At 39.9% G+C, this 18934-nt stretch overlaps 1 protein-coding gene across 5 annotated transcripts in view; it reads right to left on the reverse strand.

Annotated features, from left to right (window-relative positions):
• The window catches only part of ARMC2 (armadillo repeat containing 2), a 126710-nt gene that overhangs the window by 52261 nt on the left and 55515 nt on the right, over window positions 1-18934 (reverse strand). For all 5 annotated transcript variants that reach the window (XR_002730380.2, XM_023205973.2, XM_023205972.2 and 2 more), the window contains 3 exons: window positions 17026-17201; window positions 11130-11232; window positions 9577-9800 (listed from right to left, as the gene is read on the reverse strand). Coding sequence is in view for 4 of the 5 variants with exons in the window: in XM_023205973.2 (XP_023061741.2) it covers window positions 9577-9800; window positions 11130-11232; window positions 17026-17201 (503 nt within the window). In the remaining variant the exon portion in view is untranslated. The remainder of the gene's footprint in view (window positions 1-9576; window positions 9801-11129; window positions 11233-17025; window positions 17202-18934) is intronic.

The following is an 18934-nucleotide window of genomic DNA, read 5'->3' on the forward strand; positions in this document are numbered from 1 at the left end:
TCTGCATTTACTGCCTCTATGTCAGTTACCTCACTAAAATGAGTAGGTATCTGATTCTTCCAGCTGTGGCTATGTATGTATCAATACAGGAGAAATTTTGAATATCATACAAAAAATTTAGAATGGCAATGCAGCAAAACAAGAAAAAGGAGTCTGAAAAAGATAGTGCGTTAAGACCTACCAAGTGATGAAACCACTATTCACAATTAAATGCTAAAGTTAGTGACATTTCCTTACTGCCACAACTAATATATCTACAGTGAAGAAAGGAGGCTGAGCAGGCAGAGCACTAATGGAGAGCAAATGGCTCTCCTCAGACACAGTAGGAGCCTCATTTTCCACCCTTGATCTGTCTTTTAGCATAACACTCCTGGCCATCCACTACCCTCACTTCCTGATTGGTGAGCTTGGGAGAGGAATCGGACACTCCCAGTCCAGCCCCTACCTGGTCCCTCTTTTCTCTTCCTCTTTTAGAAGTGAGCTGCCATCAGAACACAGGTGTTCTGCTCCTCCAGGGACAGACGAGGTCTGTGACTGGGTGAGTAAATCTAATTCTAGGGCTCAGGATTAGAAAGCATGCCTGCCTCAGCTATAAGCCACACCCTCCAACCACGGTGATAACTTTCTCCCCATCCCCATCCTCCTTAGTCTCTTATTTCCAAGTAAAAAACCCAAGGCATTACATGTTTAGGTCTCTGAGTCTTCTCAGATCTTCAGATCTGCTGTCCCTGGAAAATCAGAGAACATGAATTGCCTATAGATAGCTCCTTCCTAGGAAAGGGAAGAGAAGGGAAGAGGAAGAACCTGGGCCCCGAATGCCTACTCTCTCGTGGCAACTGTGCACGTGAGTGGTTAGTTATGCTGCTGGCAGTTCTTTTATAGGAAGGAAACCCCGTAAGTAGAAAATAGCTGTCCCCTTCTTATTAACAAATACATCATTGAAAAAGTGGCAGCATGCGCCTGTAATCCCATCTACTCAGGAGGCTGAGGCAGAACTGCTTGAACCTGGGAGGGGGAGGTTGCAGTGAGCCGAGATCACACCACTGCACTCCAGCCTGGGCGACAGAGCAAGACTCCATCTCTAAAAACAAAAACAAAATAAAAATAAGCCAGTATAGTGATCAATACCAAAGACTAACCCCTAAAAATGCTCCATCGAATCTCAAAAACAATATGCTAAGCAAAATAAGCCAGATACAGTACTCTAGGTAACTACGGCATATCCATATCAATTTCCTGGGTTTGATAATGTACAATAGTTATGTAAGATATCACCACTGGGAGGAGCCGGGTGATGGGTACACAGGACCTCTCGGTACTATTTTTGCAAACTCTTGTGAATTTATACTTAGTTCAAAATAAAAGTTTAAAAAGGTACCAGACACAAAAGGGTACATGCTGTATATTCCATTTATATAAAGTTTTAGAACAGGCAGAGCTTATCTATGGTGAAAGAGATCAGAAAAATGGTTCACTCTGGGAGGAGGGTAGAAGAAGGAGGATTAATGAGAAGAGGTGGGAGGAAATTTCTGAGGTGACAGAAACCTTCTGTATCTTGATAAGGGTAGGGGCTATGTGGCTTTCTACTTTTGTCAAACTCATCAAACATATAAGATCTAAGCATGTCACTGGATATAGATTATACCTTAATTAAAACAATAAGAAAATTAAAAACCTCATCTGCTGCTTGCTATTCAAGCAAAACCTTCAAAATGAATGCTTTAAATTTGATTTAAATTATCAAATCTCCAAAAATATTATCTGTAAGAACTTAGGAAATAAATCATGGGGCCATTTGCTGCCATTTTATAGGTATGCAGTTTACTTCCTCCAATAATCAAAGTTCTACTGGTAGACACTGCTACCTTGCTTCTGATTCCACAGTCTGAAGAGGCAGGCTTCCAACAGGCGGGGTTGCGCAACAGAAAGAATTAACATAATTTCCAGCATAAGTATGCATACTTATAATTATCTAAACACCTAAATACAAATGCATTAATCTCTACATTTAAAACTACTGAACATAACTAAAGCAAGATTTAAAAGACCCCAGCCACCTTGATACACTCCTTAATTACTAATAATAACTTAAGTCACTGCTTGGTCAAATCCCCAGACTTCAGTTGAAGGCCTCTCTTAAATCCCCCAAATCTTGAAGCAGAGAATAGCAGGCTCTGAGAATTGGGGTCCATCATTTACCCAGAATCTCATACATTACTCTAACACCCTCGTCCAAGTGTAGTTTCTCTTTGGCGCTCTTCTCCACATTGCTTATCAAAGCCCAAACAACAAAAAGATTAAAGATTTGAAATCCATCCTGGACTCTGTCTTCTTAATTTCTTGTGATTACGTTTTTATCCTATCGGAAGGAATTGCTCTTTGAAGCTTCAGGTTTGGGTAATTCTCATCTTATTTTTATTGAATGGCTTTCTAGTGAGTGCCTACTATGTGCCTTGCCCTGTTAAGGGCGCTTTACTGGATCATCTCATTTCATTTCCCAGCTGCCCTTTAAGGCAGGCATAGTCAGCACTTTAGAGACAGGAAAGTGAGGCTCAGAGGGTAAGCCGGGCTCAGTGTCCCAGCTGAGTGGCCAGCTCAGGCTGGGGGCTCCAGTGCAGTGCTCTCCTCACTGGACCATGCAGGGCGGCGGCACGGGGCCTGCCCCAACACAGTCCAGGGTTGAATGAACCATCAGGGTTCCTGATGGCAAACACTGAATACAGGATTGAGCTCAGCTCAGCCAAAGTGGGGAGCTCACTCTAGGGCTCAGAAATTTAAAAAAAAAAAAAAAAAAAATCAAGTATATCAAAACATCTTTTAATTTAAAAATACAGAGATAAAGAATTATGTAAGATTGAGAGAGAGCAAGAGAGCACACTGTTGCCCTAGGAGACGGCCCCCTCACAGCCCTCACTCGCCTATTCACACTGCTCCAAAGAGGCGGGATTCCTCTTCCCCTACACGCTCTCTGCAGCATTTGCCAAAACTGACCTATCCTTTCGGAGAAAATCTCTACTCTTGTACATTGCCCTTCATTTCCTGGTCACTTCCTTTTCTCTTTCCATTCCACAAATGAGGCCATTTCACACAATCTGTCGTTAGTCCCTCTGCTCTTTCTCTACTCTCTCCTTGGGTAATTTCATTGTCTTTTTTGCCTTCAACCATCACCTCCATGTAGATGACCCTGAATCTGTATTTTTGGTCTTACCTTCCCTTCTAAGCCTCAGCTCGTACCTCCTACTTCCTACTCGACAGGCCTGCATGGCTATTCTGCTGGCATCTGAAAGTTTTATATTAAAGCTAATTTCAGCCAGGAGCAGTAGCTCACACCTGTAATCCCAGCACTTTGGAAGGCTGAGGCGGGTGAATCACTTGAGGTCAGGAGTTCGAGACCAGTCTGGCCAACATGGTGAAACCCTGTTTCTACTAGAGACCTACTAAACAAGTTTAGTTTTGTACTAAAAATACAAAATGTAATCGGGTATGGTGGCACGTGCCTGTAATCTTAGCTACTCTGGAGGCAGAGACAGGAGAATCACTTGAACTCGAGAGGCAGAGGTTGCAGTGAGCCGAGATTGCACCACTGCACTCCAGCCTGAGCGACAGAGTGAGACTCTATCTCAAAAACAAAAAAAAAAAAAAAAAAAAAAAAAAAATCAAAAATTAAAAAATAAAAATAAAGCTAATTACACAATTTTCTTCCCATAATTTTCTTTCCTCCTCTCACCAAATCCATTCCTGTCTATAACTCTCTAATTCTATTCATGATACTATCATTTATCATGTTCTGAACTATCCAGGCTCAAATTTTCTGAGTCAGCTCTCTTTGTTCAATACATTTTCCTATACCCTAAACCCTAAAAACAAAAGGAAGGAACCGAGTGAAGGAAGGAAAGGACTGATGAGGTGGGAGGACCGACCTTCCTGAGAGACTTCCACTTAGAAAAAGGAAGAACATGACAGTGGTATGGTACTGAGCAAGGGGGAGAGGATCTGGATTTGTGGGAGCCGCTAGGGAGGTGTCTGCAGGCTTAAGGGCCAGAGAAGTAGGGGTGGGGGCTGCAGGGAGGAAAAGCAAACCATGTTACCTGGGGTGCTGCAGAACAGTTTTAACTTCAAAAATAGTATATCTAAAGCAGGGAAAGAATACATTTCTCTAAGAATTGAATTCAAAATCAAGTGGGTCAGACTGTAAAGAAAAAACAGATTGGAAGTACAAGTGAATCCAAAAAACAGGCATGAAAGTTCAAGTCAATCTGAGCTTTAATAGTTACATTGTCCACCTATAAATTACCTAGCTGTTAACATAAGTACATTGAGATTTCCTTCAATTACAGCAAAGCAGCTTTGTACATGATGTTCTCAAGACACAGAGGACAAAGGAGACACTGGGAGAATTTGGGCTTGGTTGTGATTGTGACATAGACAGAAGACTCTTCTCTGTTCTCCAGGAAAGGGCACAAGGGAGACCAAAATAGACTTTCAGATGGAAGTGACTCCAGGATTTTCCTTCAGCTCCTGTGTCATGCCTGCTCAACTGCTGCTTTTCATGCCTGCTCAACTGCTGCTTTTCAAAGGCCACAGATGAACCCTAACACCTCCTGATAATCCATTCTAGAGCGACACTGACAAGCTCCTCTTTCCATCTGTGCCACCTCCTTAGTGGTGCAATTTACTACTGGCATTTAGGGGCCCTGCCTGTTAGTTGGCCTATATTTCTCTTTTTCCAAGTTCCAGGGAGCTCCCCCTAAATTCTAGGGTTCTGGAGTTCAGTGAACATGCACAGTTTAACCTGCTTTACTCTTATGACTTTACAGACAAACTCGCATCTCCAGTTCTGCCAGCCTGGGACTATTCACACTTTGACTTGATGCACAGGTGGCAGCACCCAGTTTCTCTGAGTATCTTGTCCTTCTCAAAATGCTATTACATGTCTGACATGCAGAACTGAATGCAATGTTGGCCATGTGGAAGTACCATAACTTTGCAGAAGAATAAGCATTGGAATACTATTATCTGGATACAGGGATCATCAAAAAGTAGGTGCCTACTGGCAGCTCTCCTGTCTTACCACCCAGAACATGCCTGGCACAGAGCAGCCACACCACAAAACTTGTGCAATGAGTGTCTCTTGATTTCAGCCACCAGGTGATAAACATATATTAATGCATACAGCCATACAGATACATACATGTAAGAAACAACACAAAGAAGACCTTCCGAAGTTCAGCACTGATTTTTTTTTCCCTCTAAGCAACATTAGCCCATGTGCTTTGAAGGAGCTTTTCCTTTATACCCATTCCTTTATCTCCATTCTAATCAGTCTAAGATCTAACTGTAGCAATGCCTGTTAACTAGGGCTGCTGTGCTTGAGATCTTAGCCCTCCAATCTGTCATGTGCCACGGATACGTTCTCCTCCCATCACTTTTCAGCTCTTGGGTCTTTATCAGTTTCACATTTTGTGCACATTCATCTTTCTACCACTCTGATCTCATCTCGTCCCCCCTTGCACTCACCTCCAACTGCTCCTTCTTGCCCCAAGCCCACTCTTGGCAGCTGGTATTCAAGACTCATGGCTGTACCTTCTGAATCTCACCTTCCAAGATGCCCACACAAAATCTCTACTCTAGACAGCCCTACCTCTTCAGTACCTCCCAAACACACCTTATTTATTTCCCACTTGAGTGTTCAACATCCTTTCCCCTTTATTCTAGTTTCCCAAATCCTGCACAATCTTCAACGTCCAGCTTTGGAAGATGTTTTCCACTCTTTCCATGCGTCCAATGGAACTGCTTTTGGAAAACAAGATGACTCTAATGCTGTGCCAGATGTTAAAGCAAGCGAAGTTTTGTAATATGAGGTCCCCAGAAAGTGTTCCAAAGCTACTGAGGTTCTTGGGGTTGAAAGTTGTAGAATAAAAGCAGTCACGCCACTAGATGTGGCCTGCTTGTATCTTTTTTGCCCTCGTCATGTTCTCTCTGGCTGGCAGACATTATTTTATTCTTACTACAGCCATAAGTAATTTATTTATCTTTTCTTTTTTTTTTGAGAAGGAGTCTTGCTCTGTCACCCAGGCTGGAGTACAGTGAGCTGAGGCCGCCACCATGCCTGGCTAGGTTTTTGTATTTTTTTTTAGTAGAGACGGGGTTTCACCGTGTTAGCCAGGATGGTCTCAAACTCCTGACCTCGTGATCCGCTCGGCCTCCCAAAGTGCTGGGATTACAGGTTTGAGCCACCGCGCCCGGCCTATTTATCTTTTCAATTGAAAAAAGCCGCTTTTAAAAATGCCTCCTGGCCAGGCACAGTAACTCATACCTATAATCCCAGCACTTTGGGAGGCCAAGGTGGGTAGATCACCTGAGGTCAGGAATTTGAGACTAGCCTGGCCAGCATGGCGAAACGCTGTCTCTACTAAAAATACAAAAAAAAAAAAATTAGCCGGGTGTGGTGGTGGGCGCCTGTAATCTCAGCTATTCAGGAGGCTGAGGCAGGAGGACCGCTTGAACCTGGGAGGTGGAGGTTGCAGTGAGCCGAGGTCACACCATTGCATTCCAGCCTGGGTGACAGGCTTTTTGTCTCAAAAATTAAAAAAAATAAAAAAATAAAGCCTCCTGAGCTGGAGTTACCAGGTTCTCAAAGCTGGTGTAAACAGACACTTCTGCTTGTGGCCAGATCTGTCTGGCTGAATTTGCACATGAACCGGCTGGTGAAAAGTCAGTCAGTGTTACACATTCACAAAAGCAGAGGCTTTCGGCCAGGCGCGGTGGTTCACGCCTGTAATCCCAGCACTTCAGGAGGCCGAGGCGGGCAGACCACAAGGTCAGGAGATCAAGACCATCCTGGCTAACACGGTGAAACCCCATCTCTACTAAAAATACAAAAAATTAGCCAGGTGTGGTGGCGGCCTCAGCTCGCTGCACTCCAGCCTGGGTGACAGAGTGAGACTCCTCAGCTACTCGGGGGCTGAGGCAGGAGAATGGTGTGAAACCCGGAAGGTGGAGCTTGCAGTGAGCCGAGACTGCGCCACTGCACTCCAGCCTGGGCACAGAGCAAGACTCCATCTCAAAAAAAAAAAAAGCAGAGACTTTCATCTGCTCTTCAAGTCTTGTTGTTTACATTTTATCATTCGTATGATACAAAACAGTTTTTGTTTTCACTAAATATGAGGAAGTGTCCCATTCAGGGAATTCTGCAAATGATAAAGACTAAAACAATGTCTCCTTCCTCCCCAAATCTGTAAACACACAGTGATACAGTTGATACAAATGGCATTTGGTGACCACAGCTGGAGTAAGTTCAGGTGGATGCCATCATGGGCTCCATTTTCTCCTGCTAAACAGGGGTATGGGCCACACATGCCAGGCCTTAGGCTGGTTTCAAGGAAGGCTTTGGAGACAATGACAGAGCCCACTGCCATCAGGTGGTGGCAAGTGGTGGTGGGCAGTGAGGAGGAACTTCTACAGTGCCCCCTAGAGGTAGGGGACGCAAATGTCAGGAAAGGAGGGGGGATCTGACCTGTTGAATCAGGTTGCACCTGAGGATGCTGAATCCAGGGAAAACGGAAATAAAAGAGTAACACAGGCAGCAATATATTGTATGTGCACACCAGAGGTCCCCTTTCTTGATTTGATATATTTTTGGTCACAGTAACACTCAACTGTGCACACATGCGCGCGCACGCGCGCGCACACACACACACACACACCGTGACATAGTTGATGCAAACAGCAAACATTTTTATGTGTATAAGATGGGGTTGGAAAGAGATTAACTAGACAAGAATCCCATAAGCTGTTACATAAAAATTTAAAACAGAGTGAATATCTCAATATGGGAATGGTTGAGAATTTGAGATATATCCTAATCACAGAATATTATGCAATTGTTAAGAAAAATTAAATAAGTTTTTAGGGTTTTTTACTCAAGGGATTTTTACTACGTATTGTTAAATGAGGAGAGAGAAGGGCATAGAATATTCCATTTATTAAATCCTGTGTGTGTATTAAAAGGTGCTGAACACATCAGTGTGAACAATGTTAAGGAGAAACAAGGAGGGAAAAGAATGACAGAAAACAAAAAAAAGTGACTATTAAAAGTAACAGGTTATTTAAAAGGTGAGAATTCGCCGGGCGTGGTGGCTCATGCCTGTAATCCCAGCACTTTGGGAGGCCAAGGCGGGCGGATCACCTGAGGTCAGGAGTTCGAGACCAGCCTGACCAACATGGAGAAACCCTGTCTCTACTAAAAATACAAAATTAGCCAGGCATGGTGGCGCATGCCTGTAATCCCAGCTACTAGGGAGGCTGAGGCAGGAGATTCGCTTGAACCTGGGAGGTGGAGGTTGCGGTGAGCCGAGATCGTGCCATTGCACTCCAGCCTGGGCAACAAGAGCAAAACTCTGTCTCAAAAAAAAAAAAAAAAAAAAAAGTGAGAATTCTATTAAATTATGTACATGTATATAAATGACCACCAAAATGCTGGAGGTGTTATCTCAGGGTGAAACCACTGCAGGTGATTTTTATATTCTTTCTTATACTTTTCAGCATTTTAACAGGAAATATAATTATTCTATAATCAGAAATTACTATTTTCATTGAGGGAAAAAAAGTTGAATGATTCAATAACACTGGGAGCATGGAAAATGTTTCTGAAGTCTTCCTAGCCAAAACAGGGCATACAGAAAAATTGTGCACATTTATGACTCAAAGAGGTTTTCACAATCTTCTTCAAAATGGAGACAGATCACAAAGTCCAAAATTAATAATCATCTAAATACTTTAAGCATCTTGAAGACAGGGCCTAAATCTAATTTTTAACAGTTTCCTAATAGCTTAGAGTGCTCAATCCTCATTAATTGACAAGCACATTTCAAATCCTATGAATTATTACATCAAAGATGCTATTATTTGACATACAAATGCTATTAAAGATAAAATCTCATCTGAAAAAGAGTATCCAAGCCAGGGCAGCTCCAGTGAAAATAATTTAACTATGAAATTTAATCTGCTACAACGTAAGCAATAAAACCCTAACACATAACAAAACTGGTCTACCTGCTCTGTTTATGTTCAGTGCATCCAGTTTTGTTCCCTGCATTCCTACAGTCTTAGAGCTGCCTGGTATCTACATACCCACCTCAATGACTGTCCACTCAATCCCATTACCTTCTGTTTCTTACTGAAGATACAAGAGTAATGACATTAGCTACCAATCATCATAAATCATCTCCGGGCCAGGCCCATCTTCAACACTAAACAGCCTGCTAAAATTTGACTCTAACATGCAATTGCTTTGCAGAGAGGTACAGCTTTTCCCTTCTTCCAGGCCTGCTTTCTCTGCAGGGCAGTGAAAGTGCATGCTGTGTAGAGAGCTGCTCTGGCAGCCAAGGAATAGCCCGTCCAGGACAACAGGCACCAGGTCCTCATGGGGTGGAGGTGGGCTGTGGCTGCTACCCTTGGAGGCCGGGCACCCACACCTGGCTATAGGGGCCTCTTGCATGCCATTCTTTTAAAACTGGCATTAGGCAATGTGAAAACTAATTTTACACGTCTAATCTTTTCAAGTAAAATACTTACCTGGACTAGCAAGTGGCCCGAATTAGGCAAACATGTACCACATTTCTCGGTGTTCTCATTTATTTGGTTTATCAAATTTATCAGTATTTCCACAGCATCTTTGCTGATCATTTCATTAAGAAATCCTGGATTTCCAGAAATGAACTTTATAGACCCCATACAGTATAAAAAAGCTTCCATGTTAGTTTGCAGGTCTTCACTTCTTAGTACCTCCAACAATGATTCTGTCAAAGAGATGAATTATTATAAATGTCTGAGTATAACAGCAGGAGACAAATATATTAAATAAGCTGTGTGTGAACATAAAATACACTTTGTAAAATATGTTTACCAAAATCTACATTCAAGTGCTTGTTAAGAGTTATGTCGTATAAAGAGAAAAACTTACTTTTAGCTAAGACAAATCTCTGTAATAGTAATTTCAGCAAAAGGATAGGATTATTAATAAATAACAGAAAGTATTATTTTAATTAATGTCATTCCTTGCCTCTTATTAATTATTTATTGGCCTTTATTTTTTGTTACAAAAATTTTGAGTCATAGAATACTAATAATTTAACAAATTTAAGAGTTAAATTTCAATAAGTCTTTAAGAATATATTTGTTGCTGTATTATTAGTGGGAAATCCATGATAGAAGCTTAAAAAAATCTCAATCACCCTAGAAAAGGATAACTTGAATACAACACCTATCCTTTTCCCAAGACAACTTAAGAACACATTTGTTCAATAACATACCACTACTTGATTTTATGAGTAATCCAGGCAAATCCAATAAGGTTAATAATGCATATCTCACATTTAATTATATTAATGCCCATGTAATAATTTGAGATGATTGTTTTCAGTCTACAATTCTTAATTAGTTGATTCAACATTAGACATTTCTTTCAGTACTGGTTTTGTCCCTGTCTGCCAGGGGCAAAGAAAGATGAAAAGATAATTTATCCTATGTTGCAAAAAGAGAACTCAAAATATTTTCCATGTTGCTGCATGGGAGATATTTTGTATCTTCTCTTCTCGTATCAGCAATATTAATTCATAAAAACATTTCCATTTAGGTAACTAGGTATCTTAATTTTTTAGAAGTACAACAAAAAAATTAGGCATGAGCTAGATAAGGTGTAATAAAACTTCTTCCCTATAAATGTGAAACATTGTGATGTCAGGTTTCTATAACAGTGATAGATATCTTTCAACTTTTAGTCATTCCTAGTATATTAAAGACTAAAATTTTCAATTATGCCAAATACTATTACATGCATTTTTCTATATATTAAATCCAAGTCCAGGAAATGAATGCTTAAATGGGGAACACTTTGTAAGTCACACAATGTTACTACAGGTGTTGAAAGAAAAGAGCAAACTACCACAGGATGCATTCAACTGAATGTGGAAAACAGAGAAGGACAAAGTAAAAATGAGCATCGCAAAACTTCTGCATGTTTCTAGAAAACAAAATATTCCTGCTATCATTGATGATACATTTTCTCTCCAGACATCTAGTTTTTACTCAAGTACATTTGCTCAATAGTAGCACTGAATGACACTCACCCAGAATGCTGTCATTCTGAATCAAAGAATCATTCTTCTCATTCCTGCTAATTTTAAATATAAGTTTGCAGACATTAAGAAGATTCTTTCTACTCACTTTAAGCTGCAGAGAAAGAAACACATCTCTATTGCAGAAGGAAATAAAGACATGCTGTATTTTAAAAAAATAAACCACAAACATCTATTTTTAAAGTGCAGCAAGAGTATTTTTAAGCATGAAGAAAAGTTCTAAAGAAATCAACTTTGAAAAATTTAGACCACATATTTGCTAACTGTGGTATCTAATTAACTCAATTATAGTAAATACAATATAAATGATCTTTAGAATAAACATTGTAATGACAGATCTTGGCAATTGTAAACAGTGTGGAATAAACATAGGAGTGCAGATATCTCTTCGATATATTGATTTTTCTTCTGAGTATATACCTAGCCAGTGGGGTTGCCAGATCATACAGCAGCTCTATTTTTAGTTTCTTGAGGAACCTCCAATCTGTTCTCCTTATTTATTTCCTACTTCATAAAGTCTCCCTCTCTCTCTTTTCTTTTTTTCAGAGACAGGGTCTCACTCTTTCACCCAGGCTGGAGTGCCGTGATGCCGCCATCACAGCTCACTGCAGCCTTGAACTCGTGGGCTCAATCAATCCTCTTGCCTCTGCCGCCAAAGCAGCTGGGACTATAGGCATGTGCCACCATGCCTGGCTAACTTTTTCAACTTTTTTTGGTAGAGATGTTGCCCAGGCTGGTCTCAAACTAGCAGGCTCAAACAATCCTCTCACCTCAGCCTCCCAGTGTTGAGATTACAAGTGTGAGCTAACACGCCCAGCCAAGTCTCATATTTATATGTGTGATTATTAGTTACTTTTAAAGGAGTATACGAGGAAGAAAGGGGTGCAGTACACTGCTAATACATTTAATTAGAGTAATTGCGTTAAAACACAAAAGTAGAGAAAGATGAATACCAAAATTTCACATTAATTTAGAAAAGAATACATAGTGGAGACGAAGGAAAGAAAAGAAAGGGGGAAACTTTTGGTTTTATCATTTGTATAAAAGAAAACTTAATACTGTTTAATTTGATAATACACATATATTTCTTTTTAAGGTCTATTTCTGGAATGCTTTGAGATAATCACAAGTAACATCTAAAGTTGAAAATTACCTTCTAGGCTGGATGCAGTGGTTCACTTCTGTAATTCTGGCACTTTGGGAGGCTGAGGCAAGTGGATCATGAGGTCAGGAGTTCAAGACCAGCCTGACCAACATGGTGAAACCCCATCTCTACTAAAAATACAAAAATTAGCTGGGTGTGGTGGCACGCGCCTGTAATCCCAGCTACTCAGGAGGCTGAGGTAGGAGAATCACTTGAAACCGGGAGGCGGAGGTTGCAGTGAGCCAAGATCGCGCCACTGCACACCAGCCTGAGTGACAGAGCGAGAATCCATCTCAAAAAAAAAAGAAAGAAAAAAGAAAAGAAAATTGTCTTCTAAATCATACAAAAAGATCTAAGTAAACTAAACACAGGGTGATAAGGAAATACAGTTTTGTTTTTTTTTTAAAAAAAAGCAAAGTATAGGATGATTGACTGAATCAAACGGTCTAAATTAGCTGTGTGTTTAAAGTAGTAAAAAATAAAAATAAAAAACACCCTAAATATCCAATATTAGGGAATAGTTTAATAAACTGTGGGACATCAATACTATTCATATTAAGCAGTCACAAAAAAGCATAACTGTGAACACTATGTTTAAAAACGGAAGCATTTATAACCTACTGTTAGATGGAAATACTATGTGCCCTCATTGAAAAGGTGTAAAAATGTGTTTGTAGGAATAAAGTCATCTGAACAAAAAATTATTTGTGTGTGAAAAGGATGGCATATAGGTGATTAGTTTATTATTAAAAACCATCTTTAAAGTTATTTATTTTTTGAGACAGAGTTTCGCTCTTCTCCCCCAGCTTAGTGTGCAATGGCATGATCTTGGCTCACTGCAACCTCCAGTTCCCGGGCTCAAGTGAATCTCCTGCCTCAGCCTCCCAAGTGGCTGGGATTACAGGTACGTGCCACCATGCCTGGCTAATTTTTGTATTTTTAGTAAAGATGGGGTTTTGCCACGTGGGCCAGGCTGGTCTCGAACTCCTGAGCTCAAGTGATCCACCCACCTTGGCCTCCCAAAGTGCTAGGATTACAGGCGTGAGCCACCACGCCCAGCCTAAAGTTATTTTTAATAATATTTATTAATGAGTTTTCAGTTACTTAAAAAAATATAATAGAATCTGTCAGGCATATTTGTTAAGTATTTGTTCTGTGTTTGATCCACAAATATTTACCGGGCACCTGATGTGTACCAGGCACTGTGCTGCTCACTGCAGAAGACACCAAGACGGCCATGGTCAGCCCCCAGCTGGAGGGGTCCTGGGAGGCGAGCACTGCCTGTGGTGCAGCTTCTGCATGCCCTCCTGCACAAGGCCACTTACAAAAGTTATTCCAGAGCAACCCTGCAAATTTGGTGGTGTTGTTCCCATTTTGCACTTGAGGAGTGCGTGCCTCAGAGAGGTCACAGAATGACCTCGGCATCACCTGGGCATGCATTAGGAATGCAGAATCTCAGGCCCCACCCGGCAGTACCGCCTCAGAGTCTGCATTTTACAAGATCCCCAGGAGATGCATGTGCACACTGAAGTCTGGGAAACACTGTTATGGAAGCTTCAGAAACTGTAACACATGGCAGAATGGAGATTCCTTCTGTTCCCAGGAGGAAAATAGGAAATGGGAACCTTAATGAACGTTTAATGATTAGGTATTTAAAATAATATTGTTTAAAACCCCAGAAAATAAGCGGGCTTAAGAAAACAGAAGAACATTTCTATATTGATGGAAATATATATTATTCCTAATATTTGGGAATATATTTGAATCGGCTGACTATCTTCTACTAGATTGTGAGTCCTTGAGGTCAAAACCACAATTTATTACTCTTTCTACATGTAATATGTAGGATGTGTTCCATACTTAATACAACTTCATGGAAAAAAATGAATAAAACTCACTTTCCTTTCCCTCACTAAATCTTACATTTTTAGTAAAAAGTGGCAAAGGAAAACAAAACAAAAAAACCCCCTTGTATCAGAGTTTTCATTAAAACAACAAGAAGAAAAAAGAAAAAAGAAAACAAAGAAAAGAAAAAAGACAACCACAATTTCCAGGCCTGCTGTAATGTCAATTTACACTCAGAGCAAATTTGTATGGCTTCTCCATTGTTGACTGTAAAATTATGACTTTAAGACATAAAAAGATAATAAAATCTTACATTTATGCAAGGGGTATAGATTATCTTATTTTAAAAATTCCCTGTTACTCTCCCTTTCCTTTGCTCTGCTTTATTTTTCTCCCTTAGTTCTCATTATTTCCTTTGGTATCTGCCGTGTTTGCTGTCTGTCTGCCCTGCTACAGTGGCAACCCCAGAGGCAGGAGCTAGTTTATTCACTTGTGTTCCTAGTGTCAAGAAGAGTCTCTGGCCAGGTGTGTGACTCACACCTGTAATCCCAGCACTTTGGGAGGCCAAAGTGGGAGAACTGCTCGAGGCCAGGAGTCTGAGACTAGCCTGGGCATCATAGCGAGATCCCATTTCTATAAAACATTTTTAAAAAATCAGCCAGGTGTGGCGGTGCATGCCTGTGGTCCTAAGCTCCTCGGGAGGCTGAGGCAGAAGGATCACTTGAGCCCAGAAGTTTGAGACTGCAGTGAGCTGTGATCTTGCCACTGTACTCTAGCCCTGGGTGACAGAGCAAGATCTTGTCTTTAAGAAAGAAAACAAAAAAGAGTTTTGGCACAAAGTAGGTTCTTGTGGTAGGGTAGTTTTCTTCTTATGTTAAAAATAGTAGTTTATTCTATTTAAAGTAAATTTGGCAAATTAAAGTAAGAGAAGTTTAAAAATCACTCATAATAGTGCCACTGTGTATAATCACACTTGCTATTGGTATTTCTTTTCTTTTTTTACCCTGTACAAAGGGCGCTAGATTTTTTTCCCTCCTAAATATAGTCACATTCATACTGTATATATTTGTCTGTACTCTTTTAAAAAAACTTAATACAGTAAGATTTAAGCTTATATATTTTTGTATATTATTTTGTAAGAGCTTTTGACACAAAGATTAAAATTAAGATGACAGTCTGGAAAACTTTCATTTGCCAGTATTTGCCAATAAATAGGCAGAGAGACATTGTGAAAAACTTCTTAGTCCCATATAGCTTTAGTTTTTGCTGATTTTTTTCGTCTTCAACAGTTCTTACGATGTAGTCTTTTCAAATTTTACATAGAACCCCATCACCAAGGCCTAACCTGAATAAAACCTTGCCTGGAATGTTACAGGAGATCCAGGCAGTAGATGGGAAGTTGGTGTTGATGGATTTGAAGGTCCTTTCTGAACTGCTGGTTCTGCAGCTAGTCAGAAGGCAAACCCACCCAGCTCTGCACTCTGGAGTTTTAGCTCAGCATCTTGCTCCTGATTCAGCAAGGCCATCAATGTCACCGAGAGGGCTTTATCTAATCATATGTTTAGCTCAAAACATGTTCACTGCCTGGCAGATAATTTAGCCTTTTGCCCTAAAATAGTAAAATTTGTGCCATATATAGATAATTAATTTGAATGACACCATTAATAACCAAAATAATATTTTCTCTGCAAAGCATTAAAAGAATTCATGTTCCTTCCTTCCTCCTTCCTTTCCTTCTTGCTCTTTCTTTCTTTTTTTTTTTTCCTCACTCTGTCTTTCTTTCTTTGGCTTGGTATGGAACAAAATGTCTAGGATCCAGATTAAAACAGCAAAAGCAATCTTTCGGCAGCTGCTGCACCACCAGAGCCCTGGAGTGAAATCACTATTTCAAAGAAGTATTGCTTTCTTCACCACATATCACAATTTTTAAAAAGAGAGTTACTAGTTTGACAGCTAAATAAGAATGTAGCCTCCCCCGATATTACACAGATATATGCTCAGAAAATTCTGCTTTATGAAAGACTTCATTACCAGTATAAGAAAAGGTGGCATTCTTATTAACTAATAGTAAGTACGGCAACACTTACCTTCACTGTATACTATAAGATTTTAAATTCTATAAATTATGGGGTGTTAGCACAAAGCTTTTACTTGTATGAAACCAAGAAAACAAAGCTTCATTCATTTGTTTTCGCGGCTCTCTTAGAACATTCTATAATAATTGTGGCTTATCTTTTGGTTCCAACTGTTTATGGCTGTGACAACGAAGTGCTCCCCTCAAACAATGATATCATTTTGTTTGAGACAGAGTTTCTACAGACTTTTTTTTTGGTGTCTGGCCTTTTCGTCTCACACCTTGTGAGAGCCTTCTATGACCATTGAGGTACCTTCCTGTGACCACATGCAGCTGTTTTTCGGTTTCACACTGGTTCCTAAAGCACCTGGTTTATTATGACTGTGGCCTAAATTACTTAGTTATTTATTAAATCATATGACAGAATCAAACATCCAAGAGAAACCACAACCTGCACCATCTGCTACTGATCTCCAGTCAAGTTATTTGAGCAACCGTTTCAAATGTATTTGCCTACGGTTATTTCTTTTTCTTTCTTGCCTTTCTTTCCTTCCTTCTTTTCTTTCTTTTTTTTTTTTTTTAAACTTAGTTGCAGTCCAAAAATGTTAAGAGTTTCTTTGAACATTTTCTATGTACTCAGCTTTAGTTCCTTAGATAATACTTCCTGATCAAATTCTGAGATGTTAGTTTATTACTTTAATTTTTTCCAAGATTCTAAACAAATACACTACATTTTTAATATTCTTTGTAATATTTACAAATAAAGCATTAAACAAAGCTTTTATGTGATATAGTCTACTAGACCAGAGGAAAGAAAAACTTACTGCTAGAATTATTTTTGCAAGTTTAAGGCTGAGCAAGTCTGAACCAACATCAACTAGTTTACATAGGGTCTTCAGGAGAATACTTCTTCTCTTAAATTTATTTCCAAGCATGTTTCCTTCCTCTAAAGCATGATGAAGTTGTGTGCAAGCAGCACAAACCGTTTCAATGTTTTCTTCTGTCAGAGCAAAGAGAGTAAAGCAACACTTACTAATTAAGTTTTCAAGTGTGTCAAACACAGTGTGAGTAAAAACTCCGTCATTATTTCCTTGGATATCTTCAAATTCCTGAACTCTATTTTTTTCCTTATCTTATCACTTCCATCTACCTGATTTTTTTCATCCCTTTGATCCATCTCCTACCATGTTGACTTATTACTTATCAGTCATTAGCTTATCTAGAATACACAGTCTTTCAAAGAGGTATTGGAGAATGGGACTTCTACCTGCTTCAGTTGGCCTCCTTTACTCCAAACGCCCTCCACCTCAGCCCGTGCTCTGCTCAGTCTCACAGACGCATGCCACTTGCATCTTGACCTTCAACTCTTTTTTGCATAGTTCTATCGGCCTAAAGTGTTCTCCATAACCCTCATTCCTACTGTTTTTAGTCCTTTGAGGCTCTGTTTATGTTGTAGCTGCTTCAGAAAAGATGCACTGTTTCACATTCACAAACATTACCTTAGGTTACTTATTTTTCATGTACATATGTGTGTGTCGTGTTATATGACCAGTGCCATCAAACAGATGTCATGCTAAGTGAGCCAGTCTTACATATCTATCAACAGCACATGGTACAGTGAGAATACTGTATAGAATACTGTATACAGCATAACTTCATATTCATTTTTCTAATATATCTGTTGACAAAAACAATGATCAATATTTTCCTATGAGAATAATGCTCATCATCTAAGAAAAGAGGGCTCTAATAGAACAAAAGCCTGAAATGTCACAAAATCCACCATTATCTGGAGGTGGTTATTAGAAAACAGGAGAATAAAAAGATTTCTGGGGTTGCTCACGCCTGTAGTCCAGCACTTTGGGAGGCCGAGGTGGGAGGGTTGCTTGATGCCAGGTTCAATGCCAGCCTGGGCAATATAGCAAGATCCTACTTCCAAAATAAAATAAAATAAAAAATAAATTTAAAAAAGAAGAATATTTTAGTTAGGAAACAGGGAGATCTAGAACCTTTCATTTTATAATTATGATTGTGAGGAAAGTAATTTTTTTTTTTTTTTTGAGATGGGAGTTTCACTCTGTCACCCAGACTGGAGTGCAGTGGCGCATTCTTGGCTCACTGCAAGCTCCACCTCTCGGGCTCAAGCAATCCTCCTGCCTCAGTCTCCTGAGTAGCTGAGACTCCAGACACGTGTCACCACACCTGGCTAATTTTTGTATTTTTGGTAGAGATGGGGTTTTGCCATTTTGCCCAGGCTGGTCTCAAACTCCTAATCTCAAGTGATCCACCTGCCTCAGCCTCCCAAAGTCCTGGGATTACAGGTGTGAGCCACCACACCCAGCCTAGGAAAGTAATTTTTGAAAGTGGTAGCCACACTAATTGGCATACAAAGAAGAAAAATAGCACAAAAAATGGAACATGAGGGGAAATAAAATAATCTAACGTATTCTGTTGAATAATATTATCTCTGATAGATTCCTTCATGAAATGTAAAAGTAGGAAACCAATCTTAAATAAATACCATAATGTGCTCTTAGAAGCCCACATAGAGGAAGTGTGTGCCTGCAGAAGGAAGTGACTCAGGCCATTTTTAGCTCTTTTCAACAATAACATCTAAGAAAAAATTTTAAACCTCAATAGCTAAGTAACCTTCAATGTCTTTCGGTTATGCACTTAAATGAATGAATTGATGGGAAATGACTTAGACTAACTTTAAATAAAGGGAAAAACCTG

Source organism: Piliocolobus tephrosceles, chromosome 5, assembly GCF_002776525.5.
Source record: "Piliocolobus tephrosceles isolate RC106 chromosome 5, ASM277652v3, whole genome shotgun sequence".
NCBI lineage: Eukaryota > Metazoa > Chordata > Mammalia > Primates > Cercopithecidae > Piliocolobus > Piliocolobus tephrosceles.